Source organism: Rana temporaria, chromosome 8, assembly GCF_905171775.1.
Source record: "Rana temporaria chromosome 8, aRanTem1.1, whole genome shotgun sequence".
NCBI classification, from domain to species: Eukaryota; Metazoa; Chordata; class Amphibia; order Anura; family Ranidae; genus Rana; species Rana temporaria.
The window spans coordinates 36,257,722-36,284,153 of NC_053496.1; the positions used below are offsets into that span (position 1 = coordinate 36,257,722).

A 26,432-nucleotide genomic window follows, 5' to 3' on the forward strand; every position below is an offset into this window, starting at 1 on the left:
TCAAACTGATTCTGCATCCACCTAGGTAAGTATGAATATGGAAAAAAACCCGAACCCATACTTCTCTTTTAATGCTCCAAATGCAAGTTCTTTTTTAACCATACAATGTAACATTTTATTTTTCCATCTGGTTGGCAGAACCGTTACAGGTCTGACCTGAATTTTATGAGAGGCGTGGGCTGCATCATCCCAGGATCTATGGACATTGAGGAAAAGAAGAGGGCATCTGGCCTGATCAGCGAGGTAATGATTTTACTTGTGATTATATCTAAAGCGTGAACTTTTTTTGGTACTTTTTATGATGTGGTGAAGGCTCAGAACCCCTGTCATGAAAAAGTAATAGAACATCCAAAATTTTAGACACTGGGTTTGCGTGTCCATAAAAACTTCAACAATGTACAAAGGGCATTTATAGTATGCCCTGTCCTTCCACCATGCTGCTGCTCTACCCAGCTGTCAAAATGACAGCTGAGAATTGCTGTGTAAATACAGCAGTTGTAAAAATAAATGACTTTCTGATACAGTGTTTATAAACAATGTTTAGGCAGAGATAAAGAGATGCAAAGTAACGATGATATCTTTTTATCTATCTGTTGCATTCATCTGCATATGAAAGTGATAGGCTGTAATCTGCATATGATGACAGTTAAGCCCTGGTTCACGCAAGGCAGAGGCATGATGGGAATTGTAGTTTTGCAACAGCTGGAGGGCCGCCAGTTTGAGACCCCTGGGCAAAAGTAACCTAACAAGTAAAAAAAAAAAAATACTTAAAACATCTTCCTTTTTAACACCTTATTAACTCTTAGGCCCGGTACACACGAGCAAACATGTACGATAAAACCGGTCCGTCGGACCGTTTTCACCGTACATGCCTGCCAGAGGGCTTCTGTACGATGGTTGTACTAACCATCGTACAGAAGTCCGCGCGTAAACAATACGCGGGGCGTGTCCGCGTCGTCGCCGCGACGATGACGCGGCTTCCACGCATGCGTCGAAGTCATTCGACGCATGCGAGGGACGGCGGGCGCTCGGACATGTACGGTAGGTCTGTACTGACGAACGTACATGTCCGAGCGGGCAGGATTCCAGCGGACGGTTTTAAAACACGTCCAGGAATATTTGCCCGCTGGGAAAAGGCCTGGCGGGCAAATGTTTGCTGGAATTCGGCCCGCTCGCGCCTACACACGACCGAACATGTATGCTGAAACTGGCCCGCGGACCAGTTTCAGCATACATGTTTGGTCGTGTGTACGGGGCCTTACTTTCCTTCCTCCCCTTAACTATTATTTTCATGCTGATTTTTTATCTTTTTTTCCCCCTAACTTTAAATATTCTACTTTTTTTTTGCATTTTTATTTTTATGGTCATTAAATTTGAAAAGGTTAAAGAAATTTTTTTTTTATTTAATTTGTAAATTACTTTGCAATGCTTCATCTCAAAATAACAATTTTACATAAATTTTAAACAGGACAAACTATAGAGTAAAATGTATATTTGTAATCTACAATAGCAAAATTTTTTTTTTTTTAACTGACACCGACCAAAGTAGAAAAAGTGTGTATGTTTTAGAAGACAGTATAGCCAAGAGAAAGCCTTTTTTTGTCCTAAAAAATATATATATATACGGTAACGTATCTTAAATAATGTAAAATGTATTGCAGACAAAAAGGCCCATAACAAAAATATAAAAATCGCTCTGGTCCATAGAGGTTGTACAGGTTTGAGAGCGGAACTGTTTCACTGACAACTGTCTAATGCCCCGTACACACGATCAGACCTTTGTCCGACCAAATTCACATCGGAATTCTGACGGAATTCCATCGGAGGAAAAGAGAACATGTTCTCAATGTAAACTCCGATGGAATTACATACACACGGTCGGAATTTCCAATGGAAAAAGTCAGTCGGACTATTTCCATCGGAAATTCCGATCGTGTGTACGAGGCATAAGAGGAAATCTTCAAATCCTGTTGTGTATCAGGATAGCAGAAAAAATCGTGCAAAAACACACAGCAAAAAATAAAATAAAAACAAGTTACCTACATCCCTGGATCTAGCTTAAAGTATGTAGTGAAAATCTAAAAGTTTTATTTAAAAATGTCATTAGCGTGTTGATGAGGAAGGAGGGGCGAGCCAGGGAAGTCAAACTATAAACTGATTAAACTTCAGCTTTAATATCTGAAGGCTTCACTCTCCAATTCTTATCTTTCGGACTGCAGACCAAATACCGACAACAGCCCTGCCAGCTGAAATACACGACAATCACCGACTCTGTGGACCTTCTGCATGCCAAGTTCAGCAACAAGATAACCAATGAGGTAAGAGGTACCACCGGATTCCCACCAATCATTCGGCCTCTGAGCACATTTTTATTAATATTAGTTTTCAAAAATTAGTAATACTGTATATTGCATATTTCAAAACAGTATTCTTCTGTGTCAGGTTGCATGGCCAGATGCACATTTTGTATTGCGATAACGCTGGATAAGATGTATATTTTACCACATGCTCTATAATGCCCAGTGTAACGGAACCCCAAATGGGACAGGGGTTAAATCCGTTCACGATATTCCATTATATGTCTCTTTATTTCCTGGCTCAATCTGTGCCCAAAAGTCACTCCTGTTACACCCAGATAATTGCACTGTGTTCGGGTGCCAGTCATTTTGAATGGCATCCCAATTTACATTTGGGTTGGTTGTTAAGCCAGTTCCTGCCACATGGCCTACTGCACATTTTAGGTGATGGAGGGTTCAATACCTAAATGTCACCACCACTCCATGTTCATACTCCATGGCCTTCAGTCCTCAAACTAGACCACCATTATCTTGACTGGAACCAAGTCCCGTTCCGCTAAGGCCTTGTACACACGATGGGACAAAACCGATGAAAACGGACTGAAGTTCAGTTTCATCGGTCCAAATCGACCGTGTGTGGGCCCCATCGGTCAGTTGTCCTTCGGTCCAAAAAAAGAGTACTTGCTTTAAAATTGAACCGATGGACGCCTAACCGATAGGTCAAAACTGGTCGTTAGTACGCGCTACCATCGGTTCAAAATCCATGCATGCTCAGACTAAATGAGGGGACGAGAGCACTCGTTCTTGTAAAACTAGCGTTCGTTTTGGAAATAGCACATTCATCACGCTGTAACAGACAGAAAAGCACGAATCGTCTTTTACTAATACAAAATCAGCTAAAGCAGCCCCAAGGGTGGCGCCATTGGATTTGAACTTCCCCTTTATAGTGCCGTCGTACGTGGTTTACGTGTCCACGTTCTGACATGATCGTTTTTTAAACTGATGGTGTGTAGGCACATCAGACCATCAGTCAGCTTCATCGGTTAACCGATGAAAACGGTCCTTCGGACCGTTCTCGTCGGATGGACTGATCGTGTGTACGCGGCATAAGGCTTCCAGCTCTCCTGGCTCAGCCACTCTGGAAAATGGTCCCAAAGGAGAAAACTGCCCAGTAGGCCTTTACATGTTTTCAAAGCAGCCCCCACTAGGGCAAGCTAACATCTTCACTTCACTCCACCAAATTCTCTAACTTCTCTCAACCTCCAAAACGTAGCTACTGTAGATCCCTCTTTATTTTCCCTGACTCTTCCCAAAGTATGGCCAAAACTATGGTGTCAACCTAGAAATAGCACAACAAACCAGAGGGGGCCCTTTACCTGATATATACAACACCTTGCCAACCCCTCACAGCCGCCATGATCTGCCTGCACAGTGACTTAGTGACTATTAGCCAGATTCAGGTAGAGATATATTTAAGTGTATTCTCAAATTGGGATACGCTTAAATGTTGCTAAGATACGATTATGTTGCTAAGAGTCTTTCTACGCTGTCGTATCTTAGCTGTCTATTTACACTGGCCGCTAGGGGCGTGTACGCTGATTTACGCCTAGAAATGTAAATCAGCGCGATACGCCTATTCACGAACGTACGATTGCCTGTCGCAGCAAAGATACGCCGTTTATGTAAGGCGTTTTCAGGCGTAAAGATAAACCACCAAAAAGATGGCACAGCCAATGTTAAGTATAGACGTCGGAACTGCGTCGAATTTTTCAAATTTTACGTTGTTTGCTTAAGTCGTCCGTGAATGGAGCTGGCCGTAATTTACGTTCACGTCATGCTTAATTTACATAAAACACGCCCACCTCTTCCACATTTGAATTAGGCGCGCTTACGCCGGCACATTTACACTACGCCGCCGTAACTTAGGACGCAAGTTGTTTGTGAATACTGCACTTGCCTCTCTAACTTACGGCGGCGTAGCGTATATGAGATACGCTACGCCTGCCTAAAGTTAGGCACGTCTACCTGAATCGGGCTATATATCAATAGGTCTAAAATGGGTCTGAAAACAAAATGGATTTATTTTTATTTTTTGGTTATTTGTGCATTGATGAGGGGGGAAAGGGGAACCCAATCCTATTATATTACATGTAAGAGATTACATTATTTACTAACAATGTGATTTCCTTTCCAGCGACTCTATAAAGCAGCCGGCGAAGACATTCTTCATCATTACACCACCATTTTGGAATTACCGGAGCACATCCGTGCCAAACTCAATGCTGCCAATCTCAGCGATGTGAGTGAGCCGACCTCAGAATTTTTTGCATAATAACAGTTCATAATACAGTGGAACCTCGGATTGCAAGTAACGCGGTTAACGAGCATTTCACAATACGAGCACTGTATTTTAAAAAATGTCAACTCGGTTTATGAGTGTTGTCTCGCAAAACGAGCAGGAGTCAGGCCAAAGCGGTGTGCAGTACCGCGTTTGGCCTGAGGTGGGGGGGCACCGGAGCCGAGCGGAGCCAAACGGCGCCTATCACAGCTGATCGGCACCGTTCGGAGATACCCGAGGACAGCACGGCTGACCTTGGCAAACCTCGGGAACTGAGTCTTTCCGAGGTTTGCAGAGGTGTTCTCGGACCTTTCTGGCCGTTTCTGAGGCTCTCCGGCGTCCCCACCTTTGGTCGCCTGTGGTATTGCATGTTATTGAAGTCAATGCGGGAAAAAAAATATTTTAGTTTCCATTGACTTCAGTGGGGAAACTCGCTTTGATATGCAAGTACTTTGGATTACGAGCATTCTCCTGGAACGGATTATGCTCATAATCCGAGGTTCCACTGTACATCCATTGAGAGCATTCAGATATAAAGGGTCATTCCCTCTAAAAATTATATTTAGTTACAAGTTGAAATTGGTGGACTGACTCAGCCCCTGGCTTCTTATGTGTCTTGGATGCTTCTATATTGGAATGAGATTTGCTCCTGTCCACCTGGGAATTTTTGGTGTCTCTGCCCAGCTTTGTGTATCCTACACCCCCCATGAGGTATTTCTTTGAGTGTCCTAGATCCTCCTGTTACATTCTCCCATAATATGAAATTATTAAATAATCCAGCAGGGATGTTGAGAACTCATCACGGAGAAAGTGGGAGCTCCTCATAATGGGCACAGCAGGGGTACAGACTCACAAACCCAACGCAAGGATGTGGAACCCCTCACAGTGGGCTCAGCAGATGTACGGATACAGGAATTCAACACAGGGATGACGAGAACCCCTTGTAATGGGCACAGCAGGTGTGGAGATCTAGGAATTCAGTGCAGGGATAGAGGAATAATAGGCACAGCAGGTTTGCAGACCTGGGAACTCGGCATAGAGATGGTGGAAACTCCCATAATGGGTGCAGCTGGTGTGCTACCTGGGAACACAGCACAGAATGATGGGAAACCACTTCTGGTTCTCCAGTTGTTTATATGCCACCTCTTCACTTCTCTCCAGCAAATACAAGGTATTCAATTGGCCAGATGTTTTGAATACGTGTTTCCTCTATTACACATGAATGTTTCTCCCAGTGTCTTGTATGTCCTGTCATATAAGTCTTCATAGACTTCAAAATGGGGTACTTGTCGGATAGATTGGACCCCACTAATTGCCTTCTTTGTTGCATGCAATGTTTGGGCTTAGGCTCTTGTTTGACTTGCATTGATTTCCTTGGTAGGTGACAGCAGTGGGGGCAGAGTGCTAGGTGGTCTATGAGCACTGGGTGATCTGCTTTTTTGCATCCCATGCCCAAAGAGACCTAATTTGGCTGGCAATAGGTAGGGATTGGGACTTCTGATCTACATTGGTTACACATCAATACATAGATAGGGAAACCCAGATTCTTGCTGAGTTGTGTTTACTGTATGACTGTATTGCTGTATCTGATTATGACTCACATACTGTATTGACAGATAAAATATCGAGAATCCTGGCTCAATGCGAGGGCTCAGGGCCACAAGCTGACCATGGATGCACTCCAGTTCCAAACTGCCAAGTCCTCGGGTAAAATCGCTAGTGATGTGAGTACAACATGGTGAAAAATACGGAAAAATCTAGCATGTGTTTAGTACATGTCTACAATTGTAACATTTTAGCTGGAAACATCTTGACCTGGCTTCTTCTTGTCACCCTCTAGCTGCTCCATGTTTTCATCATTGTGTTATGAATACTGGTTTGTAAGTTTTCTATTTAGTGGTCATATGTACAGGTGAAACCCGAAAAATTTGAATATCGAGCAAAAGTTCATTTATTTCACAAATGCAACTTAAAAGGTGAAACTAATATATGAGGTAGACTCATTACATGCAAAGCAAGATAGTTCAAGCCGTGATTTGTTATAGTTGTGATGATTATGGCTTACAGCTCATGAAAACCCCAAATCAACAATCTCAGAAAATTTGAATATTACATGCAATCAATAAAACAAGGATTGTACATAGAATAATATCGGACCTCTGAAAAGTAGAAGCATGCATATGTACTCAGTACTTGGTTTGGGCCCCTTTTGCAGCAATTATTGCCTCAATGTGGCGTGGCATGGAATCTATCCGTCTGTGGCACTGCTGAGGTCTTATGGAAGACCAGGATGCTTTAATAGCGGCCTTCAGCTCTTCTGCATTGTTCGGTCTCATGTCTCTCATCTTTCTCTTGGCAATGCCCCATAGATTCTCTATGGGGTTCAGGTCAGGCGAGTTTGCTGACCAATCAAGCACAGTAATTCCACGGTCAATGAACCAGGTTTTGGTGCTTTTGGCAGCGTAGGCAGGTGCCAAGTCCTGCTGGAAAATGAAGTCAGCATCCCCATAGAGCTCGTCTCGCGGAAGGAAGCATGAAGTGCTCCAAAATCTCCTGGTAGACGGCTGCGGTGACCCTGAACTTAATGAAGCACAGTGGACCAACACCAGCCGATGACACGGCTCCCCAAATCATCACTGACTGTGGAAACTTCACACTGGACTTCAAGCATCTTGCAGTGTGTGCCTCTCCATTCTTCCTCCATACTCCGGGTCCTTGGTTTCCAAATGAGATGCAAAATTTGCTCTCATCAGAAAAGAGGACTTTGGACCACTGAGCACCCGGCCAGGTGTGTTTTTTTTTAGCCCAGAATATTGCCTAGAATATTGCACCTTTTCACAATATTCCAATTTTCTGAGATTGTGGATTTGGGGTTTTCATGAGCTGTAAGCCATAATCAGGGCTCAAGTCCTGCAGGAACGAAGTTCCTGCACTTTTTTCACAGCAGGAACCCAGTTCCCTTTGCAGGACTAGAGCAGCTGAGAGCAGCTGAGCCAATCCTTCACTAAGCGGCGATGCCTAGCTCGAGTCACTGTCAGGGGCAGGCAAACCTTAGTAATCCTTAATGTTACTGGCTGCTTCCTGTATATGGATTTATCGGGGTAGTGTGCGGGTATTCCGTCACTTCCTCGATGCCGCAATGTCTCCTGGGAGCTTTTGTCACTGTTCCCAGGAGACATTGCGGAGGTCTGCCAGGAGTTATCACGGGACCTCGCTTGATTCACACAGTGTCCTACTGTGCCGCCGATCTCTGTTCCCTGCAACGTTACGACGCACGGGAGCGGAGAACGGCGCCAAATTAAAAAAAGTAAACAAACACATTACATACAGTATACTGTAATCTTATAGATTACAGTACTGTATGTAAAAAAATACACACCCCCCTTGTCCCCAGTGGTCTGCCCAGTGCCCTACATGTACTTTTATAGAATAAAACATTTTCTTTCTGCCTGAAAACTGTAGATTGTCCATAGCAACCAAAAGTGTCCCTTTATGTCAAAAATGGTTTTAGAGCAGCTAGAAAACAGCGATAATAAATTATAATCACTTGCAGAATTGTGCGATAGCGATTTGTGGGGAAATTCGTCATAAAAAAATAAAAGTAATGACAGCGACAATTCTGCAACTGAGCAAATTTCAGTGATTTTGAGTTGATTCCATTATTGAATAATTTTTATTATAAATATATTATTATTTGTTATAATTATTTATAATTATTTATTATATTATAATTTATAATTTTGCTTTTAAAAAAAATTCATACCCGGGATGCCTACTAGACTCTTGTTTGGTCAGATTTAAATGAGTTATTCCTAAGAATTACAGGCCTACAGTATAAAACGCCAAATTTCCTTGCAAATAATGGTACCCCTTTCAGCACCTTTTTTCTGAAATAATCATACCGCCAGGGAGGTTAAGAGAAGCAGTAAAGCACAGTCATTGTGTAGGGACACTAAGCAGGAAGCAGTCTGTGTAGTGAGCATATACATATATCATCCCCTAATAATATTTACATTAATTGAATTCTATCTTCCTTTTGTAAAAATCTATTAATGAACACCAACAAAAAATTCAAAGAAATGAATGAATTTTATTGATGCCCCCCTTTCTAGAACTCCATATAAAGATACTCTGGTGGGGTGAGTGTAATATTAATTAGTGTGATCTTCCTCCACAGTGCACATACAAACATGAATACATCTCGGAGAAAGGAAAGCTTATAGGCTCTCGGAGCATTCTGGATGACCCCAAGATGCTGCATTGCCTTCGTGTTGCCAAGTTGCAAAGCGAGCGCCAGTACAAACTGGATTCCCAGCACCTCCGCTCGCAGTACCACCTCTCCTCCGACATGCTGGACCTGGTCCATGCAAAGAGAGCCCAGGCGCTGGCCAGTGACCAGGACTACAAGGTGCTACTCCATCATTACACATCAGAACCAGAGGACATGAAGCTCCAGTGGGCCAAGAGGGCTCACCAACTGCAGAGTGAGGTACACACTACACAGATCACTGGTTTATAAAATGGAAGTGTAGCACTCAACCCAGCAGGAACTGTTGATTTATACAGATACGCAAACTATTATGGGCCTGATTACATCAGCAACTAAAATGACTGGTGGCTTTAACTTTAGTAGCAGTCTTTTGAAAATATACAAGTCAATGGGGACCCTAGATCCTTCAGTAGAAACCCCCCAGTTACAAATGTTTTCTTTAAAAGAGAGACTATTTGGGGCCAGTGATTCAACAGTAGCAGGTTCCCTGTTACAATGGATGCTTTATACCTCGATTGATGGCCCTGGATACTGCAGTAGCAGCCTCCTATTGGAATGTGTCCTCTGAATATAGGAGTGTAGTCACAAGTACCTTTAACCACTTGCTTACTGGGCACATATACCCCCCTCCTGCCCAGGTGAAATTTCAGCTTTCGGCACTGCATCGCTTTAACTAACAATTGCGCGGTCGTGCGACGTGGCTCCCAAACAAAATTGACGTCCTTTTTTCCCCACAAGTAGAGCTTTCTTTTGGTGGTATTTGATCGCCTGTGCGGTTTTTATTTTTTGCGCTATAAACAAAAAAGTGAGACAATTTTGAAAAAAATACAATATTTTTTACTTCTTGCTATAATAAATATCCCAATTTAAAAAAAAAATAACATTTTTTTTTCTCAGTTTAGGCCGATACGTATTCTTCTACATATTTTTGGTAAAAAAAAAAAAAAAAATCGCAATAAGCGACTGGTTTGCGCAAAAGTTATAGCGCTTACAAAATAGGGGACAGAATTATTTTTTTTTAATTATTTTTTTTACTAGAAATGGCGGCGATCTGCGATTTTTAATGGACTGCGACGTTATGGCGGACACATCGGACACATTTTTGGCGCCATTCACATTTATACTGCGATCAGTGCTATAAATATGCACTAATTACAGTATAAATGTGACTGGCATTGAAGGGGTTAACACTAGGGGGTGAGGAAGGGGTTAAATGTATCCCTGCTTAGTGTTCTAACTGTAGGTGGAGGGGGGGTGACTGGGGGGGTGACCGATCTGTGTCCCTACGTACAAGGGACACAGATCCGTCTCCTCTCCAGAGACAGCACCGCTGTCTCTGTGTAAAACGGCAATGAGAGATGATCTCATATGTTTACATATGAGATCCTCTCTCATTGGCCGCACAGATCGCCTCGCGAACGGCCACTCTGATTGGCCGTTCGCGGCGATCTGTAATTGGCTGTGTCCGAGGGACACGGCCAACACAGATTTTCCCCGCAGCGCGCTCTGGAGCGCGCGCGGGGACCGCCCTAAGGGGCGGCCGTCAATTGACGGCGGTTTGGAAATTGGGATCCGCACTGTAGCCGTCAATTGACGGCAGGCGGATCCCAAGTGGTTAAAGAGTTGAGTAATGAGGTCTTCATGCTGGGAGGTATGAGTACTTGCAGGTATGCAGATTCTGCAAAATGCAGGGATAGTTGGGGCCAGGGCTGGACTGGGACAAAAATTTGGCCCTGGACTTCATCCAGACTGGCCCACTTCACCCCCGGCCACCCAAGCCCCCTCTCCCCCTTCACTAGCCACTAGCCATTCTACTTTATTAGCGTAGACCAGCTGGTACTGGTACTCTTATAGGCAGTACCAGTGGGGAAGCTAGACATTATTTCACCCGGGGCAAAGAATCAGTTCGGTGCCCCCCCTTATGGGACAAGATTAGGCAGAAGTGAGAAACTCCCAGGCCATACGTAGCTGTTGAGTCAGCTGTCTGTCCCCTCCCCCATGCTCCTCTGTCGTCCCCCCTGCTCCTCTGGTCCTCCCCCTGCTTCTCTGTTCCCCCCAGGTGAGCGCTGCGGGAAGGGAGAGACAGGGGAGCGGAGGGGGGTGGCGGTCCGCTGTCACTGAAGCCGGCCCACTGAGCCATCGGCCCACCGGGAAACTCCCTGTAGTCCCAATGGCCAGTCCATCCCTGGTTGGGGCTCCTAGTAATGGGCACAGCAGGTGTTCAGACATACTGTAGGAACTCAATGCATATATAGTGAGAAACACTAATAATGGCCACAACAGGTGTGCAAAGCCAGGAACTATGTGCAGGGATATTAAGGACCCTTGTAATGAGCATATCAGGTGTGTGGACCTGGGAACTTGATACGGCAAAGTTTGGAATATCACAGAATGGGAACAGAAGGGCCCGGATTCACAAAGCACTTACGCCGACGTATCTCAAGATACGCCGCGTAAGTGTAACTATGCGCCGTCGTATCTGTGCACCGTGCCCACAATCTGAGATACGCCTAAAAATAGGCTTCCTACGACCGACGTAACTTGCCTACGCCGTCGTATCGTGGGCGCATTTGCCTCTCCCATAGATTTTCTGTGCACATATGCAAATGAGGGAGATACGCCAATTCACAAGCGTAGTTGCGCCCGGCGCATCATATACGCGGTTTGCGTAAGTCGTTCGTCCGGCGTAAAGTTATTCCCCATATAGGAGGCGCAACTCATGCAAAGGTATGGACCAGGGAACACAAGCCGTCGTATCTTTTGTCGTTTACGTTGTACGTGAGTATGACTAGACGTAGGTTACGTTCATGTCGAAGACAGTGATTCGACATATCTTAGGCAGTTGTCTCGACGTGATTCTGAGCATGCGCACTGGGATGCGGCCACAGGACGGCGCATGCGCCGTTCATTTTAAGTAAGTGGCGCTTGGCCCATCATTTGCATGGGGTCACGCCTCATTAGCATGGCTCACGCCCACTTCCACCTACACCGGCTTACGCCGAGGAAATCCAGCGTATCTTTAACAGCGAGTGGGAGCAAGTGCTTTGTGAATCCAGTGCTTGTCTCTGTGCGCTGCGCCGGCGTAGCGTAAAAGAGATACGCTACGGCGGCATAAATATGCGCCGATGTCTATGAATCCGGGCCAAGGTGTTCAGACCTAGGAACTCAACACAAGGATGGTGGGCACCTCTCATAATGGCTACAGCAAGTGTTCAGACCAAGAAACCCAGTGCAGGGATGGTGGGAGCCCCTCATAATAGGCACAGAAGGTGTGCAAACCAGGAGTTTAGCACAGGGAAAGTGGTAACCCTTCATAATAGGGAGATAAAGCGTGCAGACCCAGGAACTCAGTGTAGGAAGGGCGAGCCCTTATAATGGACAATAATATGACCCCTCATAATGGACCAACAGGTGTGCAGACCCAGGTACTCAGCACATGGAGTCTCTGGAAGATAGAAGAGACTGTTAGGTGTTTGAAAAATTAATAATAAGTATTACTTACAAACTCTGGGCCAGATTCTCAAAAGAGATATGACGGCGTATCTCCAGATACGCCGTCGTATCTCTGAGTCGCGCCGTCGTATCTTAGAATCTTAGAATCAGTTACGCATAGATTTCCCTTAGATCCAACAGGCGTAAGTCTCTTACGCCATCGGATCGTAACTGTATTTTCACGCTGACCGCTAGGGGCGTGTATGCTGATTTACGCATCGAAATATGTAAATCAGCAAGATACGCAAATTCACGAATGTACGCCCGGCTGACGCAGTACATTTACGCCGTTTATGTTAGGCTTTTCCCGGCGTATAGTTACCCCTGCTATATGGTGGCGTAAGTGCGGCGTACCAATGTTAAGTATGGCTGTCGTTCCCGCGAAGAAATATGAAAATTTTGCGTTGTTTGCGTAACTAGTCCGTGAATGGGGCTGGACGTAATTTACCCCCACGTCAAAACCAATACGTCCTTGCGGCGTATTAGGAGATTTCCACGGACGGCGCATGCGGCGTTCGTGAAAAACGACAATCACGTCGGGCCACAGAAAATTAACATAAAACACGCCCCCCTGTCCCACATTTGAATTATGCGGGCTTACGCCGGCCGATTTACGCTACGACGCCGCAACTTACGGAGCAAGTGCTTTGAGAATACTGGGCCAGATTCACGGAACAGATACGACGGCGTATCTCCTGATACGCCGTTGTATCTCTGGGAGTATCTATGCGACTGATTCATAGAATCAGTTACGCATAGATAGCCCTAAGATCCGACAGGTGTAATTGACTTACACCGTCGGATCTTAGGATGCAGTACTTCGGCCGCCACTGGGTGGAGTTTGCGTCGTTTTCCCGTGTCGGGTATGCAAATTAGGTTTTACGGCGATCCACAACGGTTTTCGCGTTCGTTACGTCGTCGCTAGTAATTTTTTCCTGTCGCAAAGTTAAGCCTGCTTTAACATTGCTTAACTTTAGATGAGCCATGTTAAAGTATGGCCGTCGTTCCCGGGTCGAATTTCGAATTTTTTTTTTTTTTTTTTTTGCGTAAGACGTCCGGGAATACGAAAGTACGTTACGCATGTCGCCGTTCAAAAAAATGATGTCACTTTGCGCAAAGCACGGTGGTAATTTCCAAACGGAGCATGCGCAGTACGTCCGGTGCGGGAGCGCGCCTAATTTAAATGGTACACGCCCCATTTGAATTGGGCGGGCTTGTGCCGGATGCCTTTACGTTACACCGCCGTAAGTTTACACGCAAGTGCTTGGTGAATCAGGCACTTGTGCTGAAAACTTGCGGCGGTGTAACGTATAGACGATACGTTACGCGGCCGCAAGTATATGTGAATCTGGCCCACTGTACTTGGCCGTCTAAGTTGCCGAGGCGTAACGTAAATCAGATACGATACGCTCGCACAAAGTTAGGCGCGGCTATAAGAATCTGGGCCTCTTTTTTTTTTTTCTTGAAACAACTGCACCAATCCCATTACAAACTTCGCATTCACAGTACTACCTAATTGAGTTCGCTCTTCAATATCAGAATGTGAGTTTCTTAGAACAGGTTGAACTTAAAGGACTTTGTCAGAACTTTGTTTCGCAATACTTGGGAAAGTGGGACACTTTTACTTTTTACTCCACTTTAATGACTTGTTCACTAACTATTTCAGCACGTTACGCCCTGAAACAGACAAAGCGTGACAGCTAAAAGTTCGCCCCGCTGAATACTGTTACTGTGCGATTGTCGGCATTGAGTTTATTAGCAGGAATAAGGTCCTGTAATTGCAGCGAGATGACACTTTACATAGCGCAGGAGTGAAGTGATTAGCGTCCCCATTATTAATTAAGCTCTGTGAAAATAATACAACACAAGGAATTCTTGATGGGGAGAAACAAGCTCGCTTAATTCACTTGAGGTCTCTCTCTCATATCAGACATGATTTATTATTTACCGAAGTGTCGTGTGAACAAATGCAAACAGCTTCACTCTCTGAGGTTTGATGTGCATGGAAAATGAATAAGATCCAATTAAATTATTAATACAGATCAAAGACACTCTTTATACCTCTAATCATCTTGGATTGAAAGTATATCGTGCTGGAAAATGGATATCACACACTTCCAATCTAGCTGGAAATGGCAACTTACCACAAGATTTCTCCTCAATGGCTTTCACACCTTTGGAGAAGGTATTTGAGGAGCACCTGTTTACTAGAGACGGGTGACATCAATGAGACGCATCATATTCATGAGAATGCAAACTGCCCATTCCTCAGAGACCACTAAAATAACTACAACTTTTCATATTCATGAGAATGCCGCCTATCCATTGGCTAGAGACTGGTGACATCACTGGGAACACAACCTACCCTTTAACTAGAGACCATTGACATCGCTGAGACACTTCTAGGTAGATTCACAAAGAGTTAGGCCGGCTTATCAGTAGATAAGCCGACCTAACTCTGAATCTACGCCGGCATTTGTTTAAGTGTATTCTCTAACAGAGATACACTTAAACATATCTAAGATAGGACGGCTTGCGCCGTCCTATATTAGATTGCAATGTTTTGGCTGACCGCTAGGTGGCGCTTCCATTGCGGCCGGCGTAGATTATGTAAATTAGCTTTTACGACGATTCCCGAACGAACGCGAGCCCGCCGCAGTCGATTAACGTAGTTTCCGTAAGGCCTTAGGCGGCCTAAAGTTATTCCACCTATGAGGTGGAATAACAATGTTAAAGTATGGCCGCCGTTCCCGCCGCGAGGTTCGAATTTTTTACGTCGTTTGCGTAAGTCGTCCGCGAATCGGGAGTTACGTCGTTTACGTCCGCGTCTAAATCAATAGGCCCATACGGCCTACTTAGCCGCAATGCGCACTGGGAAATGTAGTCGCCCGGCGCATGTGCAGTGTCAAAAAACGTAAAAAAACGTGAGGTCAAGCCTCATTTCCATACAACACGCCTCCCTCCAAGTCATTTGAATTAGGCGCCCTTACGCCCGCTCGTTTTAGGCTACACCGCTGTAGATTAGCAGGTAAGTAGATTGTGAATCACTACTAGCCTAACTAATTTACGGCGGTGTAGCCTAAAAAGGCTAGGCTAGGCCGCCCTAAATTTAGGCCAATGTGTGTGAATCTACCTATTCATATTCATAAGAACACAGCCTATCTGCTCACTAAAGATCAGTGACATCACCAAGATGCTTTAAATTCATGAAAACGCAGCCAAACCATTCCTAGAGACCAGTGACATCACCAAGAGACTTCAACGTTAAGAGTGAAGCCTATCCATTGGCTAGAGACCAGTAGCCTCTTTGAAATGCTTTATATTCATGAGAAGGAACCTATCCATTCACTGAAAACATCACAGAGACTCTATGTGCTTATGAGAATGCATCCTATCCATTGACTAGAGAACAATGACATCACCAAGATGCTTTATGATCATGAAAACTTAGCCTATCCATTCACTGTAGACCTCACTCTTCATATTGATGAGATCACATTATTATTATTATTATTATTGACTAATGACTGGAGACCAGTGACTTCACCAATGCTTCAGATTCATAAAAACAGTCTATAGTATCCATTCACTGGTGACCGGTGGCATCACCAAGACTCTTAATATTCATGAGAATGCAGCCTAGCCATTGACTAGTGACCAGTAGGGGTGTTTTGGAAGTGCCTATTAGAGCCAACAGACTTCCTGATTAGAGCCTGCTGGCTCTAATAGACTTCCCTGTTTAAACAGTGCTGTGTTGGGTAAGTGCCGGTGCATTGCCACGAAATGAGATTTGCCATGGAATGAGATGGTCCGCCTCCATCACATCCTATTGGCTCACTCCTGTCACGTGACATATTTAAACGTCAAGTATTGACGCAAACATCAGTCTCAGCTAGGCTATCATAGGGAGAGGATCTCCTCTCCCTGTGATCGCTGAAGCTGCACGGAGCTGGTGTGTGTTGGTATTCAGTGACAGGCAGAGCCCGGGGACACTGTACACTAGTTACCAGGCAGCTTCTGCCTGTGATTGGCTGTGCGGAGGTCAGGGGCCGGTGTGTGGAGCTCAGCTGTGAGGCTGCTGAGGGGAGGGAGCTGGGACAATAACAGCAGCATAGAGAGCGGAGTGTACAGAGCAGTGTGTCCGCTCTCCTTCACTCATGAGCACAGCCCGGTGCATTGCCACAAAATGAGAGCTCCGTGCAGCTTCAGCTATCATAGGGAGAGAAGATCCTCTCCCTATGATAGCCTAGCTGAGACTGATGTTTGCGTCGATACTTGACGTTTAAATATGTCACGTGACAGGAGTGAGCCAATAGGATGTGATGGAGGCGGACCATCTCATTCCATGGCAAATCTAATTTCGTGGCAATGCACCGGGCGGGGAAAATTGGCTGCATTTGATGGGGAAAACTGGCATCAACTGGCGGCATTTGATGGGGCAAACTGGCGGCATTTGATGGGGCAAACTGGCGGCATTTGATGGGGCAAACTGGCGGCAATTAATGGCTTTGGCTGTGTTTGATGGCACAGTGGCTGTGTTTGATGGCACAGTGGTGACAAATGATGAGGACAGTGGCTGCATTTGATGGCACAGTGGTGGCAATTGATGGGCATAGTAGCTGCGTTTGATGGGCACAGTGGCTGCAATTGATGAGTTTTTTTTTCAGTTTGTTTGCGCCCCCCCCCCCCCCCCAAAAAAAAAATTGAGCACCAACCACCACTGCAGCCTACACATTATGGGCCAGATTCACAGAAGAGATACGACGGCGTTTCTCTGAAACGCTGTCGTATCTATCAGAGTATCTATGCGACTGATTCATAGAATCAGTTACGCATAGATAGCCCTTAGATCCGACAGGTGTAATTGTCTTACACCGTCGGATCTTAGGATGCAGTACCTCGGCCGCCACTGGGTGGAGTTTGCGTCGTATTCCAGCGTTTGGTATACAAATTAGCAGTTACGGCGATCCACGAAGGTTTTTCCCGTTGTTACATCGGCGCAAGTCTTAGTTTCCCGCCGCAAAGTTAGGGGTGCTATTAACATGGTGTTACTCCACCATGTTAAAGTATGCCCGTCGTTCCCACGTCGCTTTTGAATTTTTTTTTTTTTCCGACGTAAGTACGTTACGCGTGTCGCAATTCACAAACACGTTGGGCCGCCGTAAGTTCGCGCAAAGCACGTCGGGAAAATTGCGAACGGAGCATGCGCAGTACGTCCGGTGCGGGAGCGCGCCTAATTTAAATGGTACCCGCCCCATTTGAATTGGGCGGGCTTGCGCCGGACGTGTTTACGATACACCGCAAGTTTACAGGTAAGTGCTTTGTGGATCGGGCACTTACACTGAAAACTTGCGGCGGTGTAACGTAAACAGGTTACGTTACACGGCCGCAATTCTACGTGAATCTGGCCCTATGTTCAGACCCGTGATATGAAACGGTGCAGAATAGTTGGGTTTAATCAATAAATGTACAGGCTAAGTGAGAGACCACCTGTCACATGGAATATCCCTTTAAATGTCTACTTTGCCTGGATAAAGGGGATCTTATGGCTTTTGACATGAATAATAAATCAGTATCTCATTTATTTTCTGCGCACATTACCAGTGTTAAATAAATATGTGAGTGAAAGCCAGCTGTAATGATTATACAATAAATATTTATTCCCCCCGTGCCACACTTGGCGCAGTGGGCCCTGTTCTCTCTATTATTCAATGGCTCTGGTTTACAAAGAAGGAATGATGTTTGATGTCTGTTCCTTTGGGGAAATTCTATTAAACCTAATTATCCCATTCTTCTTCTTCTGCAGGCTCGCTACAAATCGGACTTAAACTTTATGAGGGGAGTCGGCTGGGAGGCATCGGGGTCTCCACAGATCGAGGGCGCCAAGAAGGCCGGAGAGCTCATCAGTGAGGTCTGTATTAACTGTGAAAAGAGAGCGCAACAGCATCCATATTTATAAAGTCTATTGTCCACTTCCTGATATGGAACATTCCACATTATTAGACATTGACTTTGCCTGTATCTTTTTTTTAAAATTCAGATTGGTGACTGATTACAATTTCTGTTGGGTAGCTTGTATATGTTATAGCGCCCCCTGGCAGGTGACATAAGCTTATCCATGGCATGAAATCTAGGCATCAGTTTGTTTATACCAGAGCTCCTGATGGTTACTCCTGGTTTACTTTACTGCACACTGACACAAGGTTATGGCCCTCAGGATTGCCCTACCAGAGGGTGGTTGGAACAGAGAGGCTATGGTATATGACAGTAGTCAGGTTTAGGCAGGCTAGGCAAGAGAGTAGAGTCTGAGCAGAGGTCTGGGCAGGCGATCAGCAAGAGAGTAGTCAGGTCAACCATGCATGGCAACAAACAGACAACTGGCGGGAAGTTATTAAAGCTCTTTAGTTCTCAGGTGTCAGGATCACGTGTGCTCCTTTTCCTCATTCCAGCATCCAGGGTTTTTGCTATGGCACTCTCCTTGTCTGTCTGTCTACCTGTAGGGTGATTAATGTGATCAGTCTCTGGGTGGAAACTAGGGATGAGCTTCGAGTTCGAATATAATTGGAAGTCCTGGTAGGGTTTCTAAGAGTTCTGAAGGACCTGCCTGGGATCCTGAGTGTACCATAACAGTAAGATAGTGTAGCGCTACCCCCGAAGGAGCCGCTGGTTGATTTGGGACCGGCCTACCAAATTACCCTGGCAGTGTAACTGTGAGAATAGCAGCAGTGAGTGAAGGTCCAGACATCCAATAAAGAGTTTTCAATGCTTTATTGTCCAGGCCAAACACAGCCAACATCAACACACATTGGGAAGGTCAAGGTTAATGAAGGAAGAAAAAGAACCATGCAGTATCAGGCCTGGATATAGAATGGAGCAATCAACACTGCTCTGTATAGAACCAACTTTGCTACACGTCGCCACTCTGCTTGGAGTGGACAAAGTGCCCCCGGACAGACCCCTATGATAGGCCTGGCAGCCGAAGCATCACTCTGAACTGTCTGGGAGGAACAGGTCTGTCTCACAGACCCGGCTCTAGGCCCTCTGCTACAGGCCAATTTCAATAAAGGACTTAGGTGAATAGAGAGCATCTCCTCCCAGCAGACTTTTTCCTAAACAGGCCCCCGGATGACAGCAATCATACCTGTCAGAGGTCCGGACACCCGATCCCAGACTGGGATTCTCTCAATGGATTCTGGAACCCAGCGAAACACTGGAGTGCCCTTTCTCCTCCGGATGAGGGTCAATGCAGTCTTGAGCTTTGGCCAGGCGGGCCGCGCTGGCGGGGTCCATGGATGCGCGTACCCTGAAGGTGGGTACCGCACCTGGAACGGGACCCTGCAAAAAGTTTAACACATGACCCCTGTCACAGATATACTCTCCCCCAGCATGCCCCGCAAAGGAAAAACTCCTCCAATCGGCTGCTGGGGAAAACCCGCTCTGCCAGAACCCCTCTGGCGCCAATTGCTGGCCAGGGGTGGTGTTACACCCCTGGACCACAGACTCACTCAGTGGACATTTCTGGGATGACAGAGGTCCCAGAATTTGAACAAATCACAAATGGGAGCAACATAACTCTCCCATTCCCCACTAACTTTAGCGTAGTGCCCATGCTGAAAGAAAGAGGGTGCTACAACTGCAATGCATAATATCACAAGGGAAGAAAACTGCAATGGAAAAGTACAAGTCTAGCTAAATCAAGAGCAAAACATTTGTCTCTGACAGGACACAGATCAGGTGTCTACCCAACTGTTGTATCTAGAAATGAGCATCTAACTTCTGAAAACTTGATTCTGCAGCAGATTTGCCAAGAGATTTCCCATTATTTCCTAAACAGATTTTTTTTGCTGTGGTTGGGTTGTAAATCTTTGGTTATGATGCTGACAACTTGATTTATGTTTTACAGACCAAATACCGTCAGAGCCCGGGATCGATAGGGTTTACCGCAGTCACCGACTCTCCTGGATTGCTTCATGCAAAGAACAGCTACCTCCAATGCAGCGATGTAAGACCCTCTTCCTGCTACTGTTGAAAGAGATTACATGTGTTAATAAGGGATACAGTGAAACCTTGGATTATGAGCATAATCCGTTCCAGGAGAATTCTTGTAATCCAAAGCACTCGCATATCAAAGCGATTTTTCCCCATAGAAGTCAATGGAAATGAAAATAATTTGTTCTGCATTGACTTCAATGGCATACAATACCGCATGTGGCCAGAGGTTGGGGGGGGGGGGGGCCGGAGAGCCATGGAAACACTTGGAAAGGCCCAAGGATAACTCAGCTTGGAAACACCAGAGAACGGAGTATTTCTGAGTTTCCAAACCTTATTTTTGTCCTGCAGAATTTCAGTTTTTCTGACCTCTGCTTGTGCATTGTACAGTAAAAATGTTGAATGATTTCATTTCGTAGCACCAGATGATATTGCCTTTCCATGTTTATTTTCATGAGATTTCTGTTTGTGTTTTCCAGAGATTGTATAAATCTGGAGATCAGGAATCTCGGCACCAGTACACTCTACCTCCAGATCACCCTGACTTCATACGGGCGCGAATCAACGCTTCGCAAATAAGTGACGTAAGTACCATTGGGACCAAGATCCCATGCTATGCAATAAAATCTCAGCAAGGGTTCTAATTCGTCCCTACTCTATCCAAAGCCAGAACATTTTATTTTTTTATCTTTACATACAGTTTAATCAATAAAAACATTATTCAAATTCAAGTCACATACACACTAATTAATAAAAATGTATGAAAGTTCAAGTCCCGTACAATTTTATGATTAAAAAAATATAAAAATGTAAGTGGCATATGTTTTTTTTAATCAATTCAAAAAAAATCAACTCACAAACAATTAATAAAAGTATATAATATTCAAGTCACACACACACACACTAATTAGAAATTCAACACACTTAGTGCTAGATTCGGGTAGGGGGACGTAAATTTGTGTGGGCGTAGCGTATGTTATTTACGCTACGCCGCCGCAATTTAGAGAGGCAAGTGCAGTATTCACAAAGCACTTGCTCCGTAAGTTGCGGCGGCGTAGTGTAAATCTGCCGGCGTAAGCGTGCCGAATTCAAATTGTTAAGAGGTGGGCGTGTTTTATGCAAATAAAACATGACACCACGTAAATGACGTTTCTCACGAACGGCGCATGCGCCGACCGTGAACGTATCCCAGTGCGCATGCTCCTAATCATGTCGCAAATAGTCAATGCTTTCGACGTGAACGTAATTTACACAAAGCCCTATTCGCGAACGACTTACGCAAACGACGTAAAATTTACAAAATTCGACGCGGGAACGACGTCCATACTTAACATTGGCTATGCCTCATATAGCAGGAGTAACGTTACGCCGGAAAAAGCCTTACGCAAACAACGTAAAAAAATCCGCCGGGCGCACGTACGTTTCTGAATCGGCGTATCCAGCTCATTTGCATATTCTACGCTGAAATCGACGGAAGCGTCACCTAGCGGCCAGCGTAAATATGCAACTAAGATACGACGGCGCAAGAGACTTACGCCACTCGTATCTTAGCCTAATTTAGGCGTATCTGGTTTCCAGAATACGCTTAAATTTACGACGGCGCAGATTCAGAGTTACGACGGCGTATCTACTGATACGCCGGCGTAACTGTCTCTGAATCTAGCCCATACTGTACATTTAATTAATAAGTACATATAAATTCAACACACATAGACTTTAATAAAAAATAGATAAAAATATGAGTCACATACTTTTTAATTAATGAAAAAAATCAACTCATTAATACAAAAAAGATAGAAAATAATTTTTTCACATAATTTTATTTGGGATGCCATTAAAGTTCATGTGCGTGTAAAGGAAGGTGTCCCAATACTTTTGAAAATATAGTGTATGTTTATAACCGAAACATTTTATTTTCATTAGGGTTTTTTTTTTCTGTCTGTGACTCCATTGAGAAGATTTTGCCTGATATCCTATCCCTGTAAGACCCATTGAAAAACAAAAACATTGCAGGAAATTCCAACCCTTCACCACCCATGCTGTCCATGCCTTCCTGTGCCAGTGACAACCCCCTCTGTTATTTCTACTGAGATGTCACAGGGTCAGAAAGTGATGAAAAACTCTTGAAAAGAGTCACAGATCAAAATTGTCTAAATCCATTAATCATGTGTATTCTTCCTGGAATCTCTGTGTGATTTGTGTATTTCCTCCAGATCTGTGCAGTAATCCAGTGTGAGACTTTTCCTGTAATAAAGACCGCTCACTGCTGTTCTCTCTCCTTGTGCAGAGTGACTGGTCTTGTCTTCACCCCCTCCTGTAGTTGTCTTCAGGCAGCCTCTAGTGGGTGGAGCCTGCTGGGCCCCTCCCACAGCCATGCACAGGCTATGAACAGCACAGTGATGATGTCACTGCTACAGTCAATGGGAAGGCATTTGTTACACAGAAAGGGGATTTATATCCTTTATGGCTAGTGAGGGATATATATACTAATATATATATAACTTTTTGTGTTTTTCAGTTTTAATTCTTCAGTATAATTTAACGGTTTGATTTTTTCCTGCAAATCATTAGAAAGCCTACAAGACGCTGTGGGAGCAGTCCAGGGCAGCCGGTTATGACCTGAGACTGGACGCCATTCCCTTCCAAACCGCCAAAGCCTCCCGAGAGATCGCCAGTGATGTAAGTGAACAATTCCGGATGAAACTAGGTTTGATTCCAATGGATGAGATTAGTTAGTGGGAGTTCTTACTGAAGAGATGGTAGATCTAAAGCCCAACTGCGTCCTTTTTTTCTAGTTTTGGATGAAATGGAGAAAGGTTAGAACCATGTGTTATGTTTTTATTGATGCTAGTGTGCTTTCCCCTAATGTCATGCCTTTGGTGTCACCAAGATAAGAAATAAGAGGAAGCCTTTATAGTGAAAACCCCAAATAGGTACACATGCTAAAGAAGTTGTAAACCCTTACATATACTCAAGTGGTGAAGCGACTGGCCTGAGATCATACACAGGAATGAAACAAATCACCCTACATACGTTGTACCTGTTTATCTGCAGTCTTCTCTCCTCTACATCAGTTCAAAGTCCAGAATTTACACAGCATTTCTGAGCTTTCAGAAAGCAGGGGGTGGGGAGAGAGGAAGGAGTTGGCATACAGAATTGACACTCAGTGCTCTGGATTGATACAAGCACACACTATACAGTGCCTTGCAGAAGTATTCACCCCCTTGGCTTTTTACCTATTTTGTTACATTACAGCCTTTAGTTCAATGTTTTTTAATCTGAATGATATGTGATGGATCAGAACACAATAGTCTAAGTTGGTGAAGTAAAATTTGAAAAATATATACATAAAATGTGCATTTGTTATCAAGCCCATAAAAAGCTCCGGTGCAACCAATTACCTTCAGAAGTCACATAATTAGTGAAATGATGTCCACCTGTGTGCAATCTCAGCGTCACTTGATCTGTCATTACATATACACACCTTTCTGAAAGGCCCCAGAGGCTGCAACACCTAAGCAAGAGGCACCACTAACCAAACACTGCCATGAAGACCAAGAAACTCCCCAAACAAGTAATGGAAAATGTTGTTGAGAAGTACAAGTCAGGGTTCGGTTATAAAAAAACATCCAAATCTTTGATGATCCCTAGGAGCACCATCAACTTCTATCATAACCAAATGGAAAGAACATGGCACAACAGCAAACCTGCCAAGAGACAGCCGCACACCAAAACTCACGGGTCGGGCAAGGAGGGCATTAATCAGAGATTCAGCACAGAGACCTACGGTAACACTGGAGGAGCTGCAGAGTTCCACAGCAGAGACTGGAGTATCTGTACATAGGATGACAATAAGCCGTACGCTCCATCGAGTTGGGCTTTATGGCAGAGTGGCCAGAATAAAGCCATTACTTTCAGCAAAAAAAACAAAATGGCACGTTTTGAGTTTGGGAAAAGGAATTTGGGAGACTCTCAAAATGTATGGAGGAAGGTGCTCTGGTCTGATGAGACAAAAAAATTAAACTTTTTGGCCATCAAAGAAAACTCTGTCTGACGCAAACCCAACACATCACATCACCCAAAGAACACCATCCCCACCGTGAAACATGGTGGTGGCAGCATCATGCTGTGGGGACGTTTTTCAGCAGTCGGGACTGGGAAACTGGTCAGAGTTGAGGGAAAGATGGATGGTGCTAAATACAGGGATATTCTTGAGCAAAACCTGTACCACTCTGTGTGTGATTTGATGCTAGGATGGAGGTTCACCTTCCAGCAGGACAATAACCCCAAACACACTGCTAAAGCAACACTTGAGTGGTTTAAGGGGAAACATGTAAATGTGTTGGAATGGCCTAGTCAAAGCCCAGACCTTAATCCAATAGACTTAAAGATTGCTGTTCACAAGCGCAAACCATCCAACTTGAAGGAGCTGGAGCAGTTTTGCAAGGAGGAATGGGCAAAAATCCCAGTGGTAAGATGTGACAAGCTCATAGAGACTTATCCAAAGCGACTTGGAGCTGTGATAGCCACACAAGGTGGCTCTACAAAGTATTGACTTTAGGGGGGTGAATAGTTATGCACATTGACTTTTTTTATGTTATTTTGTCCTATTTGTTGTTTGCTTCACAATAAAAATAAAATAAAAAAATCTTCAAAGTTGTGGGCATGTTCTGTAAATTTAATGATGCAAATCCTCAAACAATCCACGTTAATTCCAGGTTGTGAGGCAACAAAGCACGAAAAATGCCAAGGGGGTGAATACTTTTGCAAGGCACTGTAGAAAGATATGCTTTGTTCCTATTTCATGTCTGACTTGAAATCGTTGTGTTCTCTGCAGTTTCGTTACAAAGAAGCCTTCGTCAAGGAGAGGGGACATCAAATCGGTTTCCGCAGCATTATTGACGACCCCAAGACGCAGCACGTGATGAAGGTCGGCAAACTTCAGAGCGACCGCGAGTACAAGAGGCACTCAGAGGAAACCAGGTCGCAGGTCCACACGCACCTGAACCAACCAGGATTTATCCAGGCCAAAAGGAGCCAGGAGCAAGCCAGCAACGTCAACTACCGCCAGCACTTCCACCAGTACACGTGTGACCCGCAGCAGCTCACGCTAAAACACGCCAAGCAAGCGCACAGTCTGCAGAGCGACGTACGTACCATCAACAGCCATTTATTATGAGGGGTCTATTTAATTTCATAATTGTTCTTTGTGTCTTTTTTGACTGGCAGTTAGGAGGTGATATCACATTTCCTCACTGCCTGTTTTAAACTCCCAAATGCAAATCCCTCAAGGTAATGGCATGGCGAGCCCACTTAAATGCACATAGAACCAAGTATAATTACAGTAAAACCTTGGATTGCGAACATAATTTGTTCCGGAAACATGCTTGTAATCCAAAGCACTTGTATATCAAAGCTAATTTCCCAATAAGAAATAATGGAAACTCAGATGATTCGTTCCTCAACCATTTACTCACAAGTCCTTCAGTTTATAGTCCATATAAAAAGATTATAGCAATGTGACCAGGTTGTGTAACCATAAAATGTCCACAAATGGAAGCCTCCGTAAGGGGATTGGAAGCAAAATCCAGCAGGAGCTACAGAGTATAAAAGAGAAAAAGGGCGCCTCTAAGTGCAGCAATATGTTGCTAAATGTTCAGGGGCAGACTGACCATTGAGTCACTCGGGCACTACCCGAGGGCCCCGTGCCACTAGGGGGCCCCATCAGGGTTGCCAGGCTCAATAAAACCAGGGACAGTATGTAAAAATCTGTGTTTTTGAGATTTTAGCTGCCCCGACTCTGCACTGCCTCCTGGCATGGTGGCCATCTGTAAGCCCGGGGGCCCCATGAGTTGTCAGTCCGCCCCTGTAAGGGGCTGCACAGAGGAAGGTGTGGGCATAGGGAGGGGTGAGCACAGAGGGAGGGGCTGCACAGAGGAAGGCGTGGACATAGGGAGGGGTGAGCACAGAGGGAGGGGCTGCACAGAGGAAGGCGTAGGCATAGGGAGGGGTGAGCACAGAGGGAGGGGCTGCACAGAGGAAGGTG

The 26,432-nt window shown here is 44.8% G+C and overlaps 1 protein-coding gene across 1 annotated transcript in view; it reads left to right on the forward strand.

The window, feature by feature from the left end:
- LOC120946832 (nebulin related anchoring protein) overlaps positions 1–26,432 on the forward strand; it is a 170,777-nt gene that overhangs the window by 136,065 nt on the left and 8,280 nt on the right. Inside the window, exons 31-40 of the mRNA XM_040361581.1 lie at positions 139–243; positions 2,220–2,318; positions 4,492–4,596; positions 6,252–6,359; positions 8,813–9,124; positions 18,204–18,308; positions 20,301–20,399; positions 20,866–20,970; positions 22,958–23,065; positions 25,224–25,535. Coding sequence (XP_040217515.1) covers positions 139–243; positions 2,220–2,318; positions 4,492–4,596; positions 6,252–6,359; positions 8,813–9,124; positions 18,204–18,308; positions 20,301–20,399; positions 20,866–20,970; positions 22,958–23,065; positions 25,224–25,535 — 1,458 coding nt within the window. The remainder of the gene's footprint in view (positions 1–138; positions 244–2,219; positions 2,319–4,491; positions 4,597–6,251; positions 6,360–8,812; positions 9,125–18,203; positions 18,309–20,300; positions 20,400–20,865; positions 20,971–22,957; positions 23,066–25,223; positions 25,536–26,432) is intronic.